Genomic DNA, 15580 nt, shown 5'->3' on the forward strand with positions numbered 1-15580 from the left:
CTCTCTCTCTCTCTCTCTCTCTCTCTCTCTCTCTCTCTCTCTCTCTCGGACCAGTTACTAAACAAAGATGTCTTTATATGTCCTCTAATGTTTGTTCCACCTAGACCAAGGTCTCAAACCTCTCTAGCTCTCGCCCTTCCTCTCCATCCCCCTTCCCCTCTCCCTCCCCTTTCCCCTCTCCCTCCCCCTCTCTAAGATCTGACAGTCAACAGAAGCACAAGCTCAAGCCCATCATGTGTCTTCAACTTCACATCAGTCACTTTTTAACTTCTTCCCTTCAGTTTCTTTCTTGATTTTAAAGGGGTTGGGTGGAGGTAGCACAAATTTAAATCCTTTTCATTCTCTACCACCACCAGATCCCAATGAAAACAGACAAAGGGGGAAACACAGAATGCCCAAGTCAACTATGAAATTCATTGCAAGCACTAATGCTCACATCTTTACCACCCACTAGGTGTCACTAAAGACCCATTGCTCAAATAGGAAACTGTACTCAGCAACTCTGAGTGCAGTCAGCAATTCTTTTTCATTAAAAAGCATTCAGTGTGGGACCTGAAGATGACTCAGTGCATAAAGCCCTTGGTTTGATGCTGTTTTGATTCCCAGATTTACAGATGGAAGAAGAGAATTGACTTCTGTTATCCCCTGATCTCCACCCATGCACCATGACATGCAGGCACACACACAATTAAAATATAAAACTTTTTCTTACTATGTAGCTCTGTCTGTCCTTGAACTCAAGCGAATGGCCTGCCTTTGCCTCGAGTGCTAGGATTAAAGGCAGGGGCATCTTTATGCCCATGCCTTATAACAAAAATTTTAAAGCATTAAATGTCAAGTATCAAGAATAACACATGCACTTAATCAAAAGATACAAAATAAACACATTCTGCCCCAATAAGACAAGAGCCTTCTACAAAGGAGTCAGCAATGTCCATGAAAAATTGAGATTGTTTTATATTTAAAGGGAAATGGAAAAAGCCCTCAAAAACATCTCTTCCAAATCACTCTTTTATCTTAGACATGACCTACAATAAGATAATTTTTCTTCAATTACTTTAAGTATTCTAGGACTGAAGTTTACCTTTAAGAAACATTCAAAAAAAAAAAGGCACTAAAGAAGTAACCTGTGATCTCCTATGTTCTTATAATTACCCACAGAAGAGGGCTAGAGTGATAGCTCACTGGTTAAGGGCTCTTACTGTTCTTCAGAGGACCCAAGTTCCTTTCCCAGGACCCATGTTGGGCAGCTCATGACTGCCTTGAACTCTAGTTCCAAGGGATCCAACACTCTTTTCTAGCCTCCATGGGTGCATGTGAGCATACAAACACAGAGAAAAAAATGTAAAAAGAAAAAGGGAGCCAGGCAGTGGTGGCGCATGCCTTTAATCCCAGCATTTGGGAGGCAGAGGCAGGTGGATTTCTGAGTATGAGGCCAGCCTGGTCTACAGAGTGAGTTCCAAGACAGCCAGGGCTACACAGAGAAACCCTATCTTGGAAAAAAGAAAAAAGAAAAAAGAAAAGGGGGGGTAGCCCAATAAGGTTTCACCAAGATCTCTATGTAATAATGAACACCTAATTCAAACTTAACCTAGGTAATGAATGGACTGAAGATTTTGAAAATTCAAAAGTTACTTTGATTTATACACTTATTTATAAATTTATATTATCCACATAAAATACTTTCTCATTATGAATCATATAAAAACTAAATCTTACAAGGAACCCTAAAAGTCTAATCCAATGTCTCATTTTATTGAAACGCTGAATTTTGAGAAGTCAGATGACTGGTGCAAGGTTTACAAGTAGGTAAAGTCTTAACCAGGACCGACTTCCTTTTCATGATAGAGTTTTCAACTGGCTTTACTGTAAACCATGGTTCTGAAGAGATTATGTGGGCACATGCCTGGCCTGACAGTTCCTTGATGCTCCTCCCACACAGTAAGCCATGCACAATAGTAATGACCTCTATTTTCACCTCTGCAGCTACCGCTACCTGGAATGGAACAGCTGCAACTTTCCTGGTATGTCCATGGAAATTAAATCCCTCAGCCCTGCCATAAACATGCTTATGCTCAGATTCCAAGTGCCTCTATTTTCTAAACCTTTAATTCATATACTTACAATTTGGACTTGGGAGTTTTATTTGCCATTTAGTGTGTGAGGTACAGTATGTCCCTGCAGTTGGAGAGGACTTGCAGGAAGTTCTCCTGTGGCGCTCAAGCTGCAGCCATCAAGCTTGGTGGCAAGTGTGCTTACCAGCTCTCTCCAGCCCTGGACCTATATGAAACTTGAATTAGGCCTTCATTGTTAACCATGTAGAGAGATCTTGGAGAAATCTTTCTTTTGGTAACTAGAGAATGTAAATTATTCTTTGGAATAACTAAAGTAATTTTCTAGCAAAAGAAAAAAGGGGAGGGGGAGTAAACACAAAACAAACCTAGAGAGAATCCAATTAATTTCAAGTCTAAAGGGTAGCTTCATCCCTAATTAAGATGCTGTAGTATCCTAATTAAAATCCCCTAGCAGTGACAAACTGTGAAGTTGACTCTGTTGTGGGGGGAAAGAGTAGAAAGAGGTTAAGTTCAATTACATAGTAACGACAGGACCTTATTTAAGTGTGAAATTAAAATCTCTAAATCTTAGTAATATATTGGACCTAATCTAGGTTTGCTAAATTATTTCATGTAACTTCACAACACACGTATAGTATTGATATGTCCGTTTATGACCATGCCAAATCACAGAAACCCAAGCTGAACAGTTTAAGAGTATATATATCCTAGGGACATTCCATATTAAATGACAATGGCAATGGGTATCTGCTGACATTAGGATAAAGAGTCTACACCGCTATGTATGTACACAGTGAAGAACTTTCCTTTTTTAAAGTGACTAGATTGCTCAATACATAAGGGATTCTCTTACCTAAATGCCAGTTCACAGCAAGATCCCAGAAGCAAGATCTGAAAAGTTTAGTGACCACAGAACGCTTAGCCTATAATTGTAACTTTTCTAAATTGTAATTTTAGAGGCACTACCATCTCAGAAAAATGATAGATTTCCTTAGATCCTGGTATTCAAGAAAAAAATAAGAAAAAAAAAAAGAAAATTCTCTAACACAGATTAACAAGATTAGTACATACTATGGGAAGATCAGAACAGAATGAACTCATCTTCCATCAAACACTAAACATTCAAGAGCTAGAACTTTCCACTAGTCTACCAGCAGCAGAGTAGTAGGTCTGCATCTATGCAACCCAGGTCAAGTCTCAACCAGGGTTGCATAAATACACTTCTGAGGACCTATGGGCCTTTTGAAATTCTGTTCAAAATCCCACTAAGGACTGAGAAATTTTCTGGAGTCAACCTAACTATAGCTTCTAAAAGACTTAGAACCCAAGACACAAGATGACAAGCTACCCCTTACATAAGCAGAAGGTAAGCACAGACAACGCTGACCTACTTAATACAGTGAAATGAGTGTTTTCATGGCTTCATCAAGGAAGATGAACAGAAAGCATTCAGCACATTTACCTAAACCTGTTCTCATGGCTAACAAAACTACCACTGGAAGCAGAGAACATTACAAAACTCCTTCCTGCCTAAACATCTAGGATCTACCATGATAAAATTTCCACAAGAATGCAGAAATATAGAAATGCAATACAAGTCCTGGAGAGATGGCTCAGAAGTTAAGAGCATTAAGAAGTTAAGAGTTTTAGAGTAAAGTTAAATTCCCAGCAATCATATGGTGGCTAATAACTAGCTATGAGATCTGGTGCCCTCTTCTGGCCTGCAGGCATACATACGGGTAGAATGTTCTACACATAATAAATCTATTTTTTAAAAAAGAAAATGTAGTGCAATCCTTTTGTAAGAAACTCAACAGAATAGACTGACATTACATTCAAATTTTAACTGTTTTTATTTTGTTTTTGTTTTTTTAAGTAAGGAGTGGCATAAGTCACCTTTTTAAAGATTTCTTTTGGGAACAGCCTACATAAAGTGGCACCTTGGGGGTCTTTAGATCCAAGTTCTAAAAATAATCTGAAAAATAGTTGTGCCCCAGCAGAAAGCCTCAAGTCCTCTCAAGTTCCTCCAAAATGCCACCAAACCCCACTTGCTCTCAGTGAAGAATGCATATCCAATTATCTGTTGACAGTCAGTAGCCTCAGACACATGCTAACCTCACTGGTTACCACGCATCATCTCTTGTAGATACACTGTATTCATATGATAGGCAGCCATCCAACTCGGGTGTCTCTGAGCATTCCAATAGTATGAATGGGAAGCAGCAGCATAATACTCTTGCCATGCCCTGTAATATGCTCTCCAGTACTCCTCATAATCCTGGTAGGTATCAGAAAAACTCACATTTGTTTCCCTGTGACAGTCATACCAACCCTCTTCCTGGGGTTCTGTCTGTACTCTATAAGAGGAGCGCCGAGGTGGGTTTCTTCGACTTTGCTTAGACCTTTGGTTAGCTCCTTCTTTATGCCTTGCCTTTACCTGGGTTTCAGGGGATTCTTGATACTCCGCTTGAGTCGAGGTATTGTTTCCTTTCTGAACTTGTTCCAATGAGAGAGGGCCACCCACAGGAGTACACTCAGAGTTTTTCAACTGAGTGTCTGAAGAGCCTTCCAAGTAAGACTTATTGCCTTTGCTCTGGGAAGAAGTCCTTGAGCTACAAGAATCGCTGTCACTCTCTGAGTCTCCAGACTGGCTACTACTCACCAACATCTGTGCTCTATCTTCAGAAACTCTATTTCTCACAAAGCCATTCTGAGGATTCACAGTCTGAGCCTCGGGTCCTGTGTAATGCCGGATAATTTCCACAGGCTTCTCTAACCCCTCTTTAATATAGTGCTCATAATCTTCTACCAGTTCTGCAAAAGTCAAAGTACATGGCTGATGGACTTTAAAAGAAGACAGACAAGGAATTTTAGGGAGTGATCCAGGTGAGGTATCTTTGGCCTGATGTTGGCTGTTATTGGAGGAGTTCTCAACAGAGGTCTGAACAGAAGTCTTAACTTGCTCTTCCAGCTGTGTAGTACAGCCCAACTCTTGTGGTGGAGCTGCCTTTTCTATGATTCCACACTCTGAGTGGCTTTTCACAGGAAGCTTTTGTTTGTTGTGTTTTGATTTGGCTGATAGTGTAGAAGTATTTCTGGTGGAAGGCATTTGGTTACCAGGAGTCCTTTGAGATTGGAAGGCTCTCTCTAGTTTTTGAAGTTGTTTTTTGGGGGACTGGGTAGATATACTTGGTGAACTACAAGGCTGCATCGCAGCTTTAACTTCCACATCCCACTCCAAGCATTCTTCCATCAGGCCAGGAGGAATAGGATCTACACAAAAGGAAGAATAAGAAAATTCTCAGCCCAGGCATGGTGGTGCACACCTTTAATCCCAGCACTAGAGGCAGGTGAATCTTTTGAGTTAGAAGCCAGCCTGGTCTACATATCATGTACCAGGCCAGGCAAGGCTATATAGTGAGACTGTCTCAAAAATAAAATAAAAGTGCAAAGCCTATAACTATACAGTAGAATATTTTTCATGTGTCAAGTAGTTAGCTTGAAATCTCTATTTATTAGTTGTTAACACTTTTACTTAACCTACATGTTAAAGTATGCCTAATCTACAAGACACAGATTAGCAATACTGTGTACCTCACAGGCTTGTGGTAAGAATTAATGAACACATACAGTAGATGCTATTGTTTTTATTATGCCTATATTATCACTACAACTATAGGAATGTCAAAACTTTTGACTAATGGGCATGGTAGTGTACATCTTTAATCCCAGCACTCAGGAGACAAAGAGAGACAGATCTTTGTGAGTTCAAAACCAACCTGGTCTACATAGTGGGTTCTAGGATAGCCAGATCTACATAAAGAGATCCTGCCTCAAAATAAATAAATAAATAAGCAATAATAAATATAATAGTAGAAGAATGTCAAAAGGAAACAAACACATACCTGGTAATGGGAGAAGGTTGATATTACATTTCTGGGCAATTTTCATCATCATATTTTCTTCTTCCCCTCTACAACAGTAGGTCACTGTCAGTCCCAATGTTCCTAAGAATAAGGAATGACAGAGTAACTCATTTCCACAGAAACAACAGTCCAAGCACCTTTCACATCAGTCTTATTAAAGCACCAAACCTCCTTGTTCCTTACCAAAACGGCCAGCTCTGCCAATCCGATGCATGTAAGTCTCCCAGTCTAATGGCACATCCAGATTTACAACTAGATTCACCTTCTCCGCATCAATCCCACGGGAAGTCTTAAAGACAATTGTTTGTATTAATTAAAGCATGGCTACTAATGCACACTTTGTGTGCCCTTCTGATATAACCAAAAGCCGAATTTAATATGGGCAAATATTTAGGATTCAAAGGAAAAAGAAATCTATTTCTAGTAACTAAGACTAAACTTGTTTCAAAACAAATATTAAACATTAAAGACATTTTTTAAAAGCACTATCCCCAGATCTAGAAAGATAACTTATCTCTGATACTTGTTAGGTACCTATATGAAATAGAACAGCAATCTGAAAACAACACATGGCAAGACCAACAGTCACCCAAACCAAGCAGGAGCGTTACCAAGTCTGTAGAAATGAGGACTCTGCAATGAAACTGCTTCAGTTTAGCCATAGCATCAAGGCGCTGATTCTGATTCATGCTACCTAAAAGACATCCCCCCCCCAAAAAAAAGAAAACGTCACTTTAAAACACCTAATCGAGGCAGATACAGTGGCATACACTTGCTATGTCATCCTAACATTCAAGAGGCCAAGGTAGAAAAAGCCAGAGTTCAAGGGCAGCAAAGACTCTGTAGGATCCCATCTCAAAAACATCAACAAAAACTTAAGCTACAAAATATTTAACAAATCCACAATAAGCAAGAATCTTAATTTCAAGTTTTAACTTTTAAAGGAATATACCAACCAATTTGTTATGTTCTGTGCAAATCTGAGTGCTAAAATCTAAAGTCCATATTTTTCAAAGTATGATTTAGATTATCAATTTGAAAATCAAAAATCAATTTTAAATGATTAGAAGAAAAATGTTCTTTCCAACTCTTTACAATTCTTTTTTTAAGATTTGTGAGTCTGTATGTGCTTGTGTCTCTGTGTCTGACAGTAAATGTTCCTCCCAACTATTTACAAATCTTGTTTTCAAGATCTGTGAACCTGTGTGTGCTTGTGTCTCTGTGTCTGACTATATGCAGCCGCATGTGCCTACACACACAGAGGCCGGGAGAGGGCATCAGAACCCCAGGAGCAAGAATACTACTTGGCTTGTCATGTGGGTGCTGAGATCCAAATTCCTGTGCACAGGATAGCACAGGAAGGGCTTTTAACACTGAACCCCTTCTACAGCCCACCAATCTGGTTTTGAAATGTGATCCAGAGTTAAGCTATCAGCCCATTAAGAAATAGTCTCCCTAATACTGAGCATGTTCCAGCTTACAAGTTAAAAATTACACTACAACATATAAAACAAAGGATCTCATTGACCAAAAATTGCTTTAAATCTTTTCTATTAACCCAGAAATTAATAAACTCTGTGGATGAAATGAGTCTCTTTTGCCTTCCACAGACCATTAAGTCAATTCACAGGACAGAGGCATAGCTCAGTAGGAGACCACTTACATATAAAAGATCAAGTCTGATGGCAGGGAGCAGAGTAGATCAAAACTCAGCTACTCTTAGCTTGTTTTCTATGTAGCCTATACAGGCCTAAAACTTAATATATGCAAATATGGTTTTAAATCCACGACCTTCCTGCCTTTGACTCTATAGAGTACATGCAACACCATACCTTGTTTAATTTTTAGCATTTTAATAATGATTTGATTGAAGAAACAAAATATATCTCAAGACAATGAAGATAAAGTTTATAGTATTAAGTTCTCTGTAAATGTAACTCACAGATTTTAATTAAAAATTTAAGTATTTCTGATCATTAATTTTCTAAATTGTTACTATATACCAAGTTACTCCTTTACTCCTTCAAAACAAAACATACACCCACAAAAAAAGGAAGAAGAAGAAAACAAAAACAGGAGACTGACATGATGAGTGCACCCTCACACTCTGGAGACAATTTGAGAAGTGATGTTTTTTCTCTCTTGACATGGAAGGCTTCAAGGCAATATATGAAACATAAGCAGTGTGCTGAACTTGCCTGAAATGCATTCAGTAGGAAAACCTTTAGAAGAAAGAATATCAGCCAAATGTTGAGCTCTACAAAAAGAAAAAAAAAAAAGATTTACAACTTTCAACTACTACCCCATGCCTATTCTTTAGTTTAAGTTCCCTAGATTAAGTTATATACATTACCTGCTGTGCAAATTAGAAAACACCAATGCTTGATTAAATGGGACTTTACTAAAAAGTTCCTGTAAGTGCTGAGTCTTTTCCTCAAAAATCTTATGAGCCAAAGGATAAGAATTGACAACTTGGTAGTACTGCTTCAAACCTATAAAGAAGTCAAGAGTCCCAGTTAAAACAAACACATCTGGTAAATTCCAATAGCAACTATGATGTGGAAATAGCCAACGAGAGCAGGGAAAGCTCCAGGATATCACAAACTAATAATGTAAAATCTACACATACCTATGAGACTTGGATCACTGGGATTCAATCTTACAAAAGTGGGATCTCTCATATACCTTGTCAAAGTATTAGCCAAAATTTCAGGGTAGGTAGCAGATACTGCCAACATCTGTTTACTGGCAGGTAAAGAGGAGTAAATCCAACTGGAAAAATATAGGAAAACATACACCATGAAAACTATGCAGACTGCAAACACTACCTGGAAAAGCCAAAGACAAATGTTTGGTGAAACATTTTTTTATTCAGGTTAGTTTTCTTACTTTATTTGCTCCTGGAAACTGCCTTCTTCTAAAAGCTTATCTGCTTCATCAAGAATAAAGAGACGGATACTGCCTGGATTCAGGTAGTCGAGCTCTATGAGCTGTTTAATTCTACCTATATGGCAGAAAAACAACAAAACCTGAAATATTTACGACATATCAAATCTGTACAAACCTCAGGAGTGCTTTACTATATTTATTCACAGGTTATACTGCTCAATTTCCTCACAGTGTACATCACATACTACCTCATGATCTTAGTAATCTTAAGTTCTCATCTTGTCTGAATCCATTCTTCTTTCCCTCACTTTTCATCACTGATAAATATGGAAAACAAACATTACTGCTATCAAAATACTTGAATGCTACGGCACTGAGTCCTAGATTCTGATTCTAATGATTTATGAACAAATTACCAGAGAGAACAACAAAAGAAACCTCAATCCATGGCTTATACAGGCTTCCTAAAGTCACTTCAAGTCTCAAGCCTATCCCATGTGTATTCTCCAACACTCTTTAGAAATGGAGATGAACAAATTCTGTTGATAACCCAGTCACGTGTCTCTCTGGTCTAATGCTCTTCATTTATGCTGAAAGTAATTATTCTCACCATCAAAACTCCTATTTGTTTATTGTCATGTTCACTGTTATATTCTTCAAGAACTTCAGCTTCCAACAGGTATTAATGACTTACCCGGAGATCCAACAGCAATATGACACTTTTTAAGTCTGGTTTTGTCTTGTGATAAGGGAGTCCCTCCAATAAAGACATGACATTCTAATCCTTCCATTTTTATTCCAATGGCTGTGATAACAGAGTGTATCTGAACAGCAATTTCTCTCGTGGGAGCCAGTATCAAAATCTAAAATTGCAAAACATTATTTTAACAAATCAGAGAAATACATTTGAGTAATATAATACATTCACTGTGATGTACTATTTTTGTTTTAAGAGAAACTATCCCATCTATTTATTCAGTTAACAATTATTAAGAACCTACTAGGCTAGGCATGGTGGTACACTCTTTAATTCCAGGACATGCATGAGAAGCAGAGGTACTTTGGATCTCTATGAGGCCCAGGCCCAGGCTGGTCTGCAAAATTGGGTTCCAGGACAGCCAGAGCTGTTATACAGAGAAACTCTCCCTCAAAAACAAAACAAACAAACAAACACACACACACACACACACACACACACACACATATATACACATATGAGAATGAGAGTGTTGGCATCCCCAGGTGATTTTACTACCCTGGAAGCAGAAACAGGGTTGCCTCAAGTTGAAGACTGGTCTATGTTCCAGGTTTCTATTCCCCTGCCTCAAACAAACAAACAAACAACATTTTAAGAGCCCCATAAGGAGTCACATTTGAGTTGAAACCTAAATATACAGCAGAGCTAGTTGTAGGACACACTAATACTTCAGGAAGAAAAAAAGCAAATTCAAAAGTAGTAAGATATACATGAAGAACAGCAGAAAGACTTATATACTCTTTACTGTTATTTTAGTTAAAGCTTCTCTGTGTGGCAGCTCTGGGTATCCTTGAACTCTCTGTAGATCTGCCTGCCTCTGCCTCCAAGTGCTGGGATTAAAGGTGTGTGAGAGGAATCTCAAAGCTAACTCCAAAGGTTAGGTACCAAAGGCCCTGAGAGCCACACAGAACACACTGCAATGTAACTACTGAAAATAAACAAGCAAACAAACAAAGATTGGGAAATAAGACTTTTTTTTAAAGTCCCTTAACTCTAGGTACATGTTTTTAGTACTTTATTCTCTTTTTTCTTCTGATTTTTCCCAATTATAAAAAATTACTATATACTATTACTTTGATACACACGCATACACACAGAGACACATTATTTTAACAATATAAAAACCTTAATGAAAAATATAAATTTTACTCAAGTTTGGGATTTCATCTGCTGCCAAGTATTACAAAGGCAAAACTCTCAAACACATGCAAATTCACAAACAGACTAGCCAATGTCTTTAAAAAGTATACTCAGTATCTCTCAGGGTTTGGTGGACATAGAACTCAAAGATTCTAGACAACAAATACAAGAATCCTGGGTTTAAGGAACTACTATTGAAGATCTACCATCACAAAAGGCACATCTTGAACTTAAAATGAAGTCAGCCATCACTACAACAGTCCAGAAGACAGAGTAAGGGTCACATCTAATTCACTGTTTAATCCCCAGTGCCTAATACAGTATTTATATGTAACACTGGCTGAACAAAGTTTTTAAAGACTAATCCCTCAAGCCCAAATCTATTAATTTGAGTAAGGCAATCTCAAAACCATTCCGAGCCAACCTAGAAAAGTGAGAGATCAATACAACACGTACACAAGGCTTTAAGAACCATCTGAAACTTCTGCCATAGCATAGAACGTTTACCTTCTATGTCTAACCCAATCTAGTCAGTAAGTAAAAGAATTTAATTGTATGATTCCAATTAACAGTCAAGATGTAATTATTACAGAAAATTCCAAATTTAAAATACTAATAATGATATTCTTGACCACAACTCACTGACGTTACCATCTAGTTTACTTCTGTAACTTTCATGTGCTTTGGTTCCCCTTCATCAAACTCACTATCTGGAGGAGTTACTAGGTTTTCATGACCCTCTATCGATAGAGTCCACGTGCTACACACACCCTTCTGGATCCTGAGTTAAACTCACCTGAGTACTATAGTTTTCAAGAATAAGAGAGTCCAGAGCAATGGTGGAGAATACACAAGTTTTTCCAGTGCCAGACTTAGCTTGAACAATTAAATCTGAGGAAGAAAGAAAATATATATAATATATTATATATCACTACCTAGATTCAATGAAGCCATCAGATACCAAATATGGGAAAAGAGAAATGAACAGGTTCTCTCCTATGAGCACCTAGTTGCCACCTGTATTTTTAGTTGAGTCTCAAACGTGCAGGAGTGCTTGATACCTCAGTTTCTTAATCACCGAGCTATTTCTCCAGCCTCTTGCCCCCCGAATCTCTACCGCTGACCTTTCCAACTTGGACTCCATGCTAAAAAGTCTTAACTATCTTCAAATTCAATTGCGCGCCTAGAACCTGGCCGAGCACCGCAATGGCGCGGACCCGGAGCTGTCCGAGGCCACGCCGCCCCCTGTCCCCGGCTGGTCCTTACCGAGCCCGCAGCGCCCCAGCGGGATGGCCTTGAGCTGCACCGGAGAGGGTCTCTCGAAGCCGGCCGCCCGCAGCCCCTCCAGCACCGGCCGCGACAGCAGCAGCGACTCGAAGTCCGCGGGCTCCGCCAGCACCACGTCCCCCGTACGTGTGCGAGGCCCGCCGATGTCGTGAGCCGTCCGCAGGTTCCACGGGGAGGCAGGAGTTGGCTCCGCAGCCTGGACCGGCGCGGCCGCACGCTCCGCCGCCATAGCGGACTCGGAGGTTGTCAAGGCCGCTGGGGCTTCAAACGCCGCCGCCATGGTAGCCGCGCCTCCAGATCTCGCGATACTTAGAGTTGAGGCGGGGCTCCTGGGAGCGAGAAGGAGAAAAACTTTATTGGCAGTTTCCCCGAGACGACACGGACACACCTGGAAGTGGAGGGGAAGAACGGAAGTCGGAGGCTGACACTCTGTAAGAGGGAAAAATGTAGCCGGAGGAAGAGGCGGGAAGAGCGAGGGAAGATTAGGCTACCAGTGTGTTGCCGCCTGCGGCCTGCAGAGGGCGTCGCGTGCCCTCGGTGGGCGCCGCCCGCCGCTCGCCGCCCGCTTCCCGCGGCTCTGAAGGACTAGCCGCGCGGCGCCGCTCCAGAATCGAGAGCCCCGGGCTCGCTTTGTGACGTAGCTCGCGAGTCGGTCGCCGCCGGGACTCGAGTCGGCTCCCTGGGTCGAGCTCGGCGGTAGCCACGCCGAAATCTTCGCTCTCCGTACCCTTTCCCACGGTCCCTCAGTGCTCGCAGACAGCGCCCGGGAACACAGCATGACGGGCTTTTACCACGCTAGCACAGCCCTGTCACGTCGGTGCCCCCGGCGCTTAGCACAGTGCGGAGCGCGTGACGGGAGTCTCCTAGTGTTTCAGTGGAAGCCTGAACTGGGTGCCAACTCCTAGGCTCTGCTTGATCGCTCTCTCGAAACTCCTGGCTAATAGACGTCTAACGGATCTTTTGTGTGCCCTTCCTCCCGCTCTCGGGTGGGCAACCAGCACACCGTTTCCCCTTCCTCTAGACCCGCTCATGGGTCACCGTGTCAAAGAGGCCTTTCTTGAAATCCTAAGTCGCTTCCATCCTGACTGCTTCCTGGCCTTTCCCATTATTCCCACCCCCACCCCCACCCCATCCCCATGTTTGATTATTTGGTTTGATTTGATTAGCTTAGTTCATTGGTGGGTTGGTTGGTTGGTTGGTTGGTTGGTTGGTTGGTTGGTTTTCTAAATCAGAGTCTCCCTATGCCGCTCAGGCTGGCCTCAAATTGGAAATCTTCCTGGCTCAACTTTTCGAATACTAAGATGACAGGTGTGTGCCACCATAGTATCTACCTTTGGTCTTTTGGTCATCCTAATATTGCAAAACCCTTCTAGATTGGCTTCCCAGTCCAGAATCTTCTCTGTCCAGACCACAAACCTCAGAGACCCAGAAATTGCTTCCTTTATCTTTCTTTTTCCTAAGAGTTGGACCCATGATGTTGGCATACTAAGCCAACACTTTACTGTTTGACCACATTCCCAGTTAAAGAGTAAAACTCATTCCTCACGTCTTCCCTCTGCTCTTAGTTTCTTTTCCTGTTGATATGACAAAAGCAACTTTAATGAAAAGAGTTTTTGTTTTTTGTTTTGTTTTTCTGAATCATAGTTCAATATATAGTCAATTATGGTGGGACAGTCAAGGAGTAGGAACTTAAAGTATCTGGTCACATTACATCCACTTTCAGGAAGCAGAGGCTGTTTGCTAGTGTGGTGCTTTCTTCACTTTATACATACCAGGATCCCGAATCAGAGAATGGTTCTTTCCACATTAAGATGTCTTCCCACATCAATTAACCTAACAGAGATAAAGGACTGCTCAAAGACCCATCTCCAGGTAACTATAGATCCTGTCAAGTGGACAGTTAATACTAACCATTACATTTCCTTTTCAAGATATTTTCCCACTTACGTTTATATCATTAGAAACAAGCTTTTTAAGGTAATTAAAGGATAAATAAAGTGGACGGTACAGTGGAGTAGTAAGCAGCTTTATAGGAAAGAATTTGGGCAAATGCTATGAATGAACCTTGAAGCCCTTACGCCAAGTGAAGTAAGCCTGTTAGAGAAGGAGAACTGCTCTGTCCTTCCTCCACTTATGTGTCAGGTGAATCCGATTTATAGATGTAGAACATGGAATGGTTGTTAGCAAGAGTGGGAAGAGAACCAAAAGAGAGTTGTTATGTAATGGGTTTAGAGTTTGAGATTTGCACGACAAAAATCCTGCTTCACATCAGTGTAACTTAACCCTTGAACTGTACACTTAAAAGTGACCAAGATACTAAACTTGGCAAGTGGCTAGACCAAAGCTTCTTAAAAACATGGGCTTTAAAAAAGTTTCTACCATTCTAAAAGATGGCTCATGGATACAGGTGCATGCTTCCAAGCCTGACTACTCAAGTTCCATCCAGAGACTCACATGGGGTGGAAGGATAGAATTGACTCCAGCAAGTTATCTTCTGGCCTGCACACACACACACACACACACACACACACATGCTAGCCTATGAACATACCCACACACATATAACAGACATATATAACATACAGACATGCATACAGACATACATGCACATATCCAGTACTCTGATTTTCTAAAATGTGTGTAATGAAAAGTACTCAAAAGAATGCATACCATAGTAATAAAGGCATTTAGCCCTAAGAACTGGGAGGAGAGGATTCTGGTATTCACTTTTGTCCATTTTTATATTATTTGGCATTTTCAGAAGAAAAGACATTTTGACTGTAGTTTTTAATACCATAAAAACAAGGTTAACTGTTTGACAGCTTGAATTGTAGTGAAACAGCTAGATATATACAACTAGACAAGGAAGCTTGTACTTTCTAGTCCAGCACTTGAGAAGCTGAGGCAGGAGGATTAGTGCAACTCTGAGGGTAGCCTAGGCTATATAGTCAGTTCTAGACTAGACTGGGCTATAGAGTAAATGCATGTCTTGTCATTGATAACGTCTTTAAAAAGATCATTGTGTCTTCATGTATTCAGTCTGTGCCCTGTGCTTCAGAATTATAATCCCCCAAAAGAAAAACAGAGAAGTGGGGTCCTATAAATGTGAGCAATGAAGTTCTTCTAGTGGGATGCTCTGTAGACAGAGAAGCAAAGCAAATACAACAGAGAAAGTAAGAAAGAAAGGAGACAACAGTGCAGTTGATGTTGGTGGAGGATGGTTCTGATGGAGATAAATGAGATGGGCATGATGATGATGGCTGTGGTGACAGCTAACATTTATTAAACTCACATTCTGTGAGGAGCTCACAACTCTGGGAGATGGATACTATCATCTCCATTTTACAGTTAAAGAAGGTAAGGCACTTACCCATCTGACATACCTATGAATCACAACAAGATATCCATAAGGACACAATAGTGGCACTCATGTCACTCTGGTAACTCACAGCTGTCTGACTGGACTGAGGGCCCACTCAACAGGAGCAGAACCACCTGGTATTAGA

The 15580-nt window shown here is 40.6% G+C and overlaps 1 protein-coding gene across 1 annotated transcript; it reads right to left on the reverse strand.

Annotated features, from left to right (window-relative positions):
• Positions 1-3904: 3904 nt before the first annotated feature.
• Ddx20 (DEAD-box helicase 20) lies at positions 3905-12354 on the reverse strand. The gene is made up of 11 exons (XM_028755649.1): positions 12054-12354; positions 11584-11678; positions 9585-9753; positions 8891-9005; positions 8631-8773; positions 8355-8493; positions 8200-8258; positions 6613-6695; positions 6185-6290; positions 5981-6082; positions 3905-5348 (listed from the first exon to the last, which is right to left on the reverse strand). Exons 1-11 carry the CDS (start codon positions 12352-12354, stop codon positions 4192-4194), a joined length of 2469 nt encoding a protein of 822 aa, XP_028611482.1. The 3' UTR covers positions 3905-4191.
• Between the last annotated feature and the right edge of the window lie 3226 nt (positions 12355-15580).

This window comes from Grammomys surdaster, unplaced genomic scaffold, assembly GCF_004785775.1.
Source record: "Grammomys surdaster isolate TR1022 unplaced genomic scaffold, NIH_TR_1.0 126071, whole genome shotgun sequence".
In the NCBI taxonomy this organism is placed as follows: Eukaryota; Metazoa; Chordata; class Mammalia; order Rodentia; family Muridae; genus Grammomys; species Grammomys surdaster.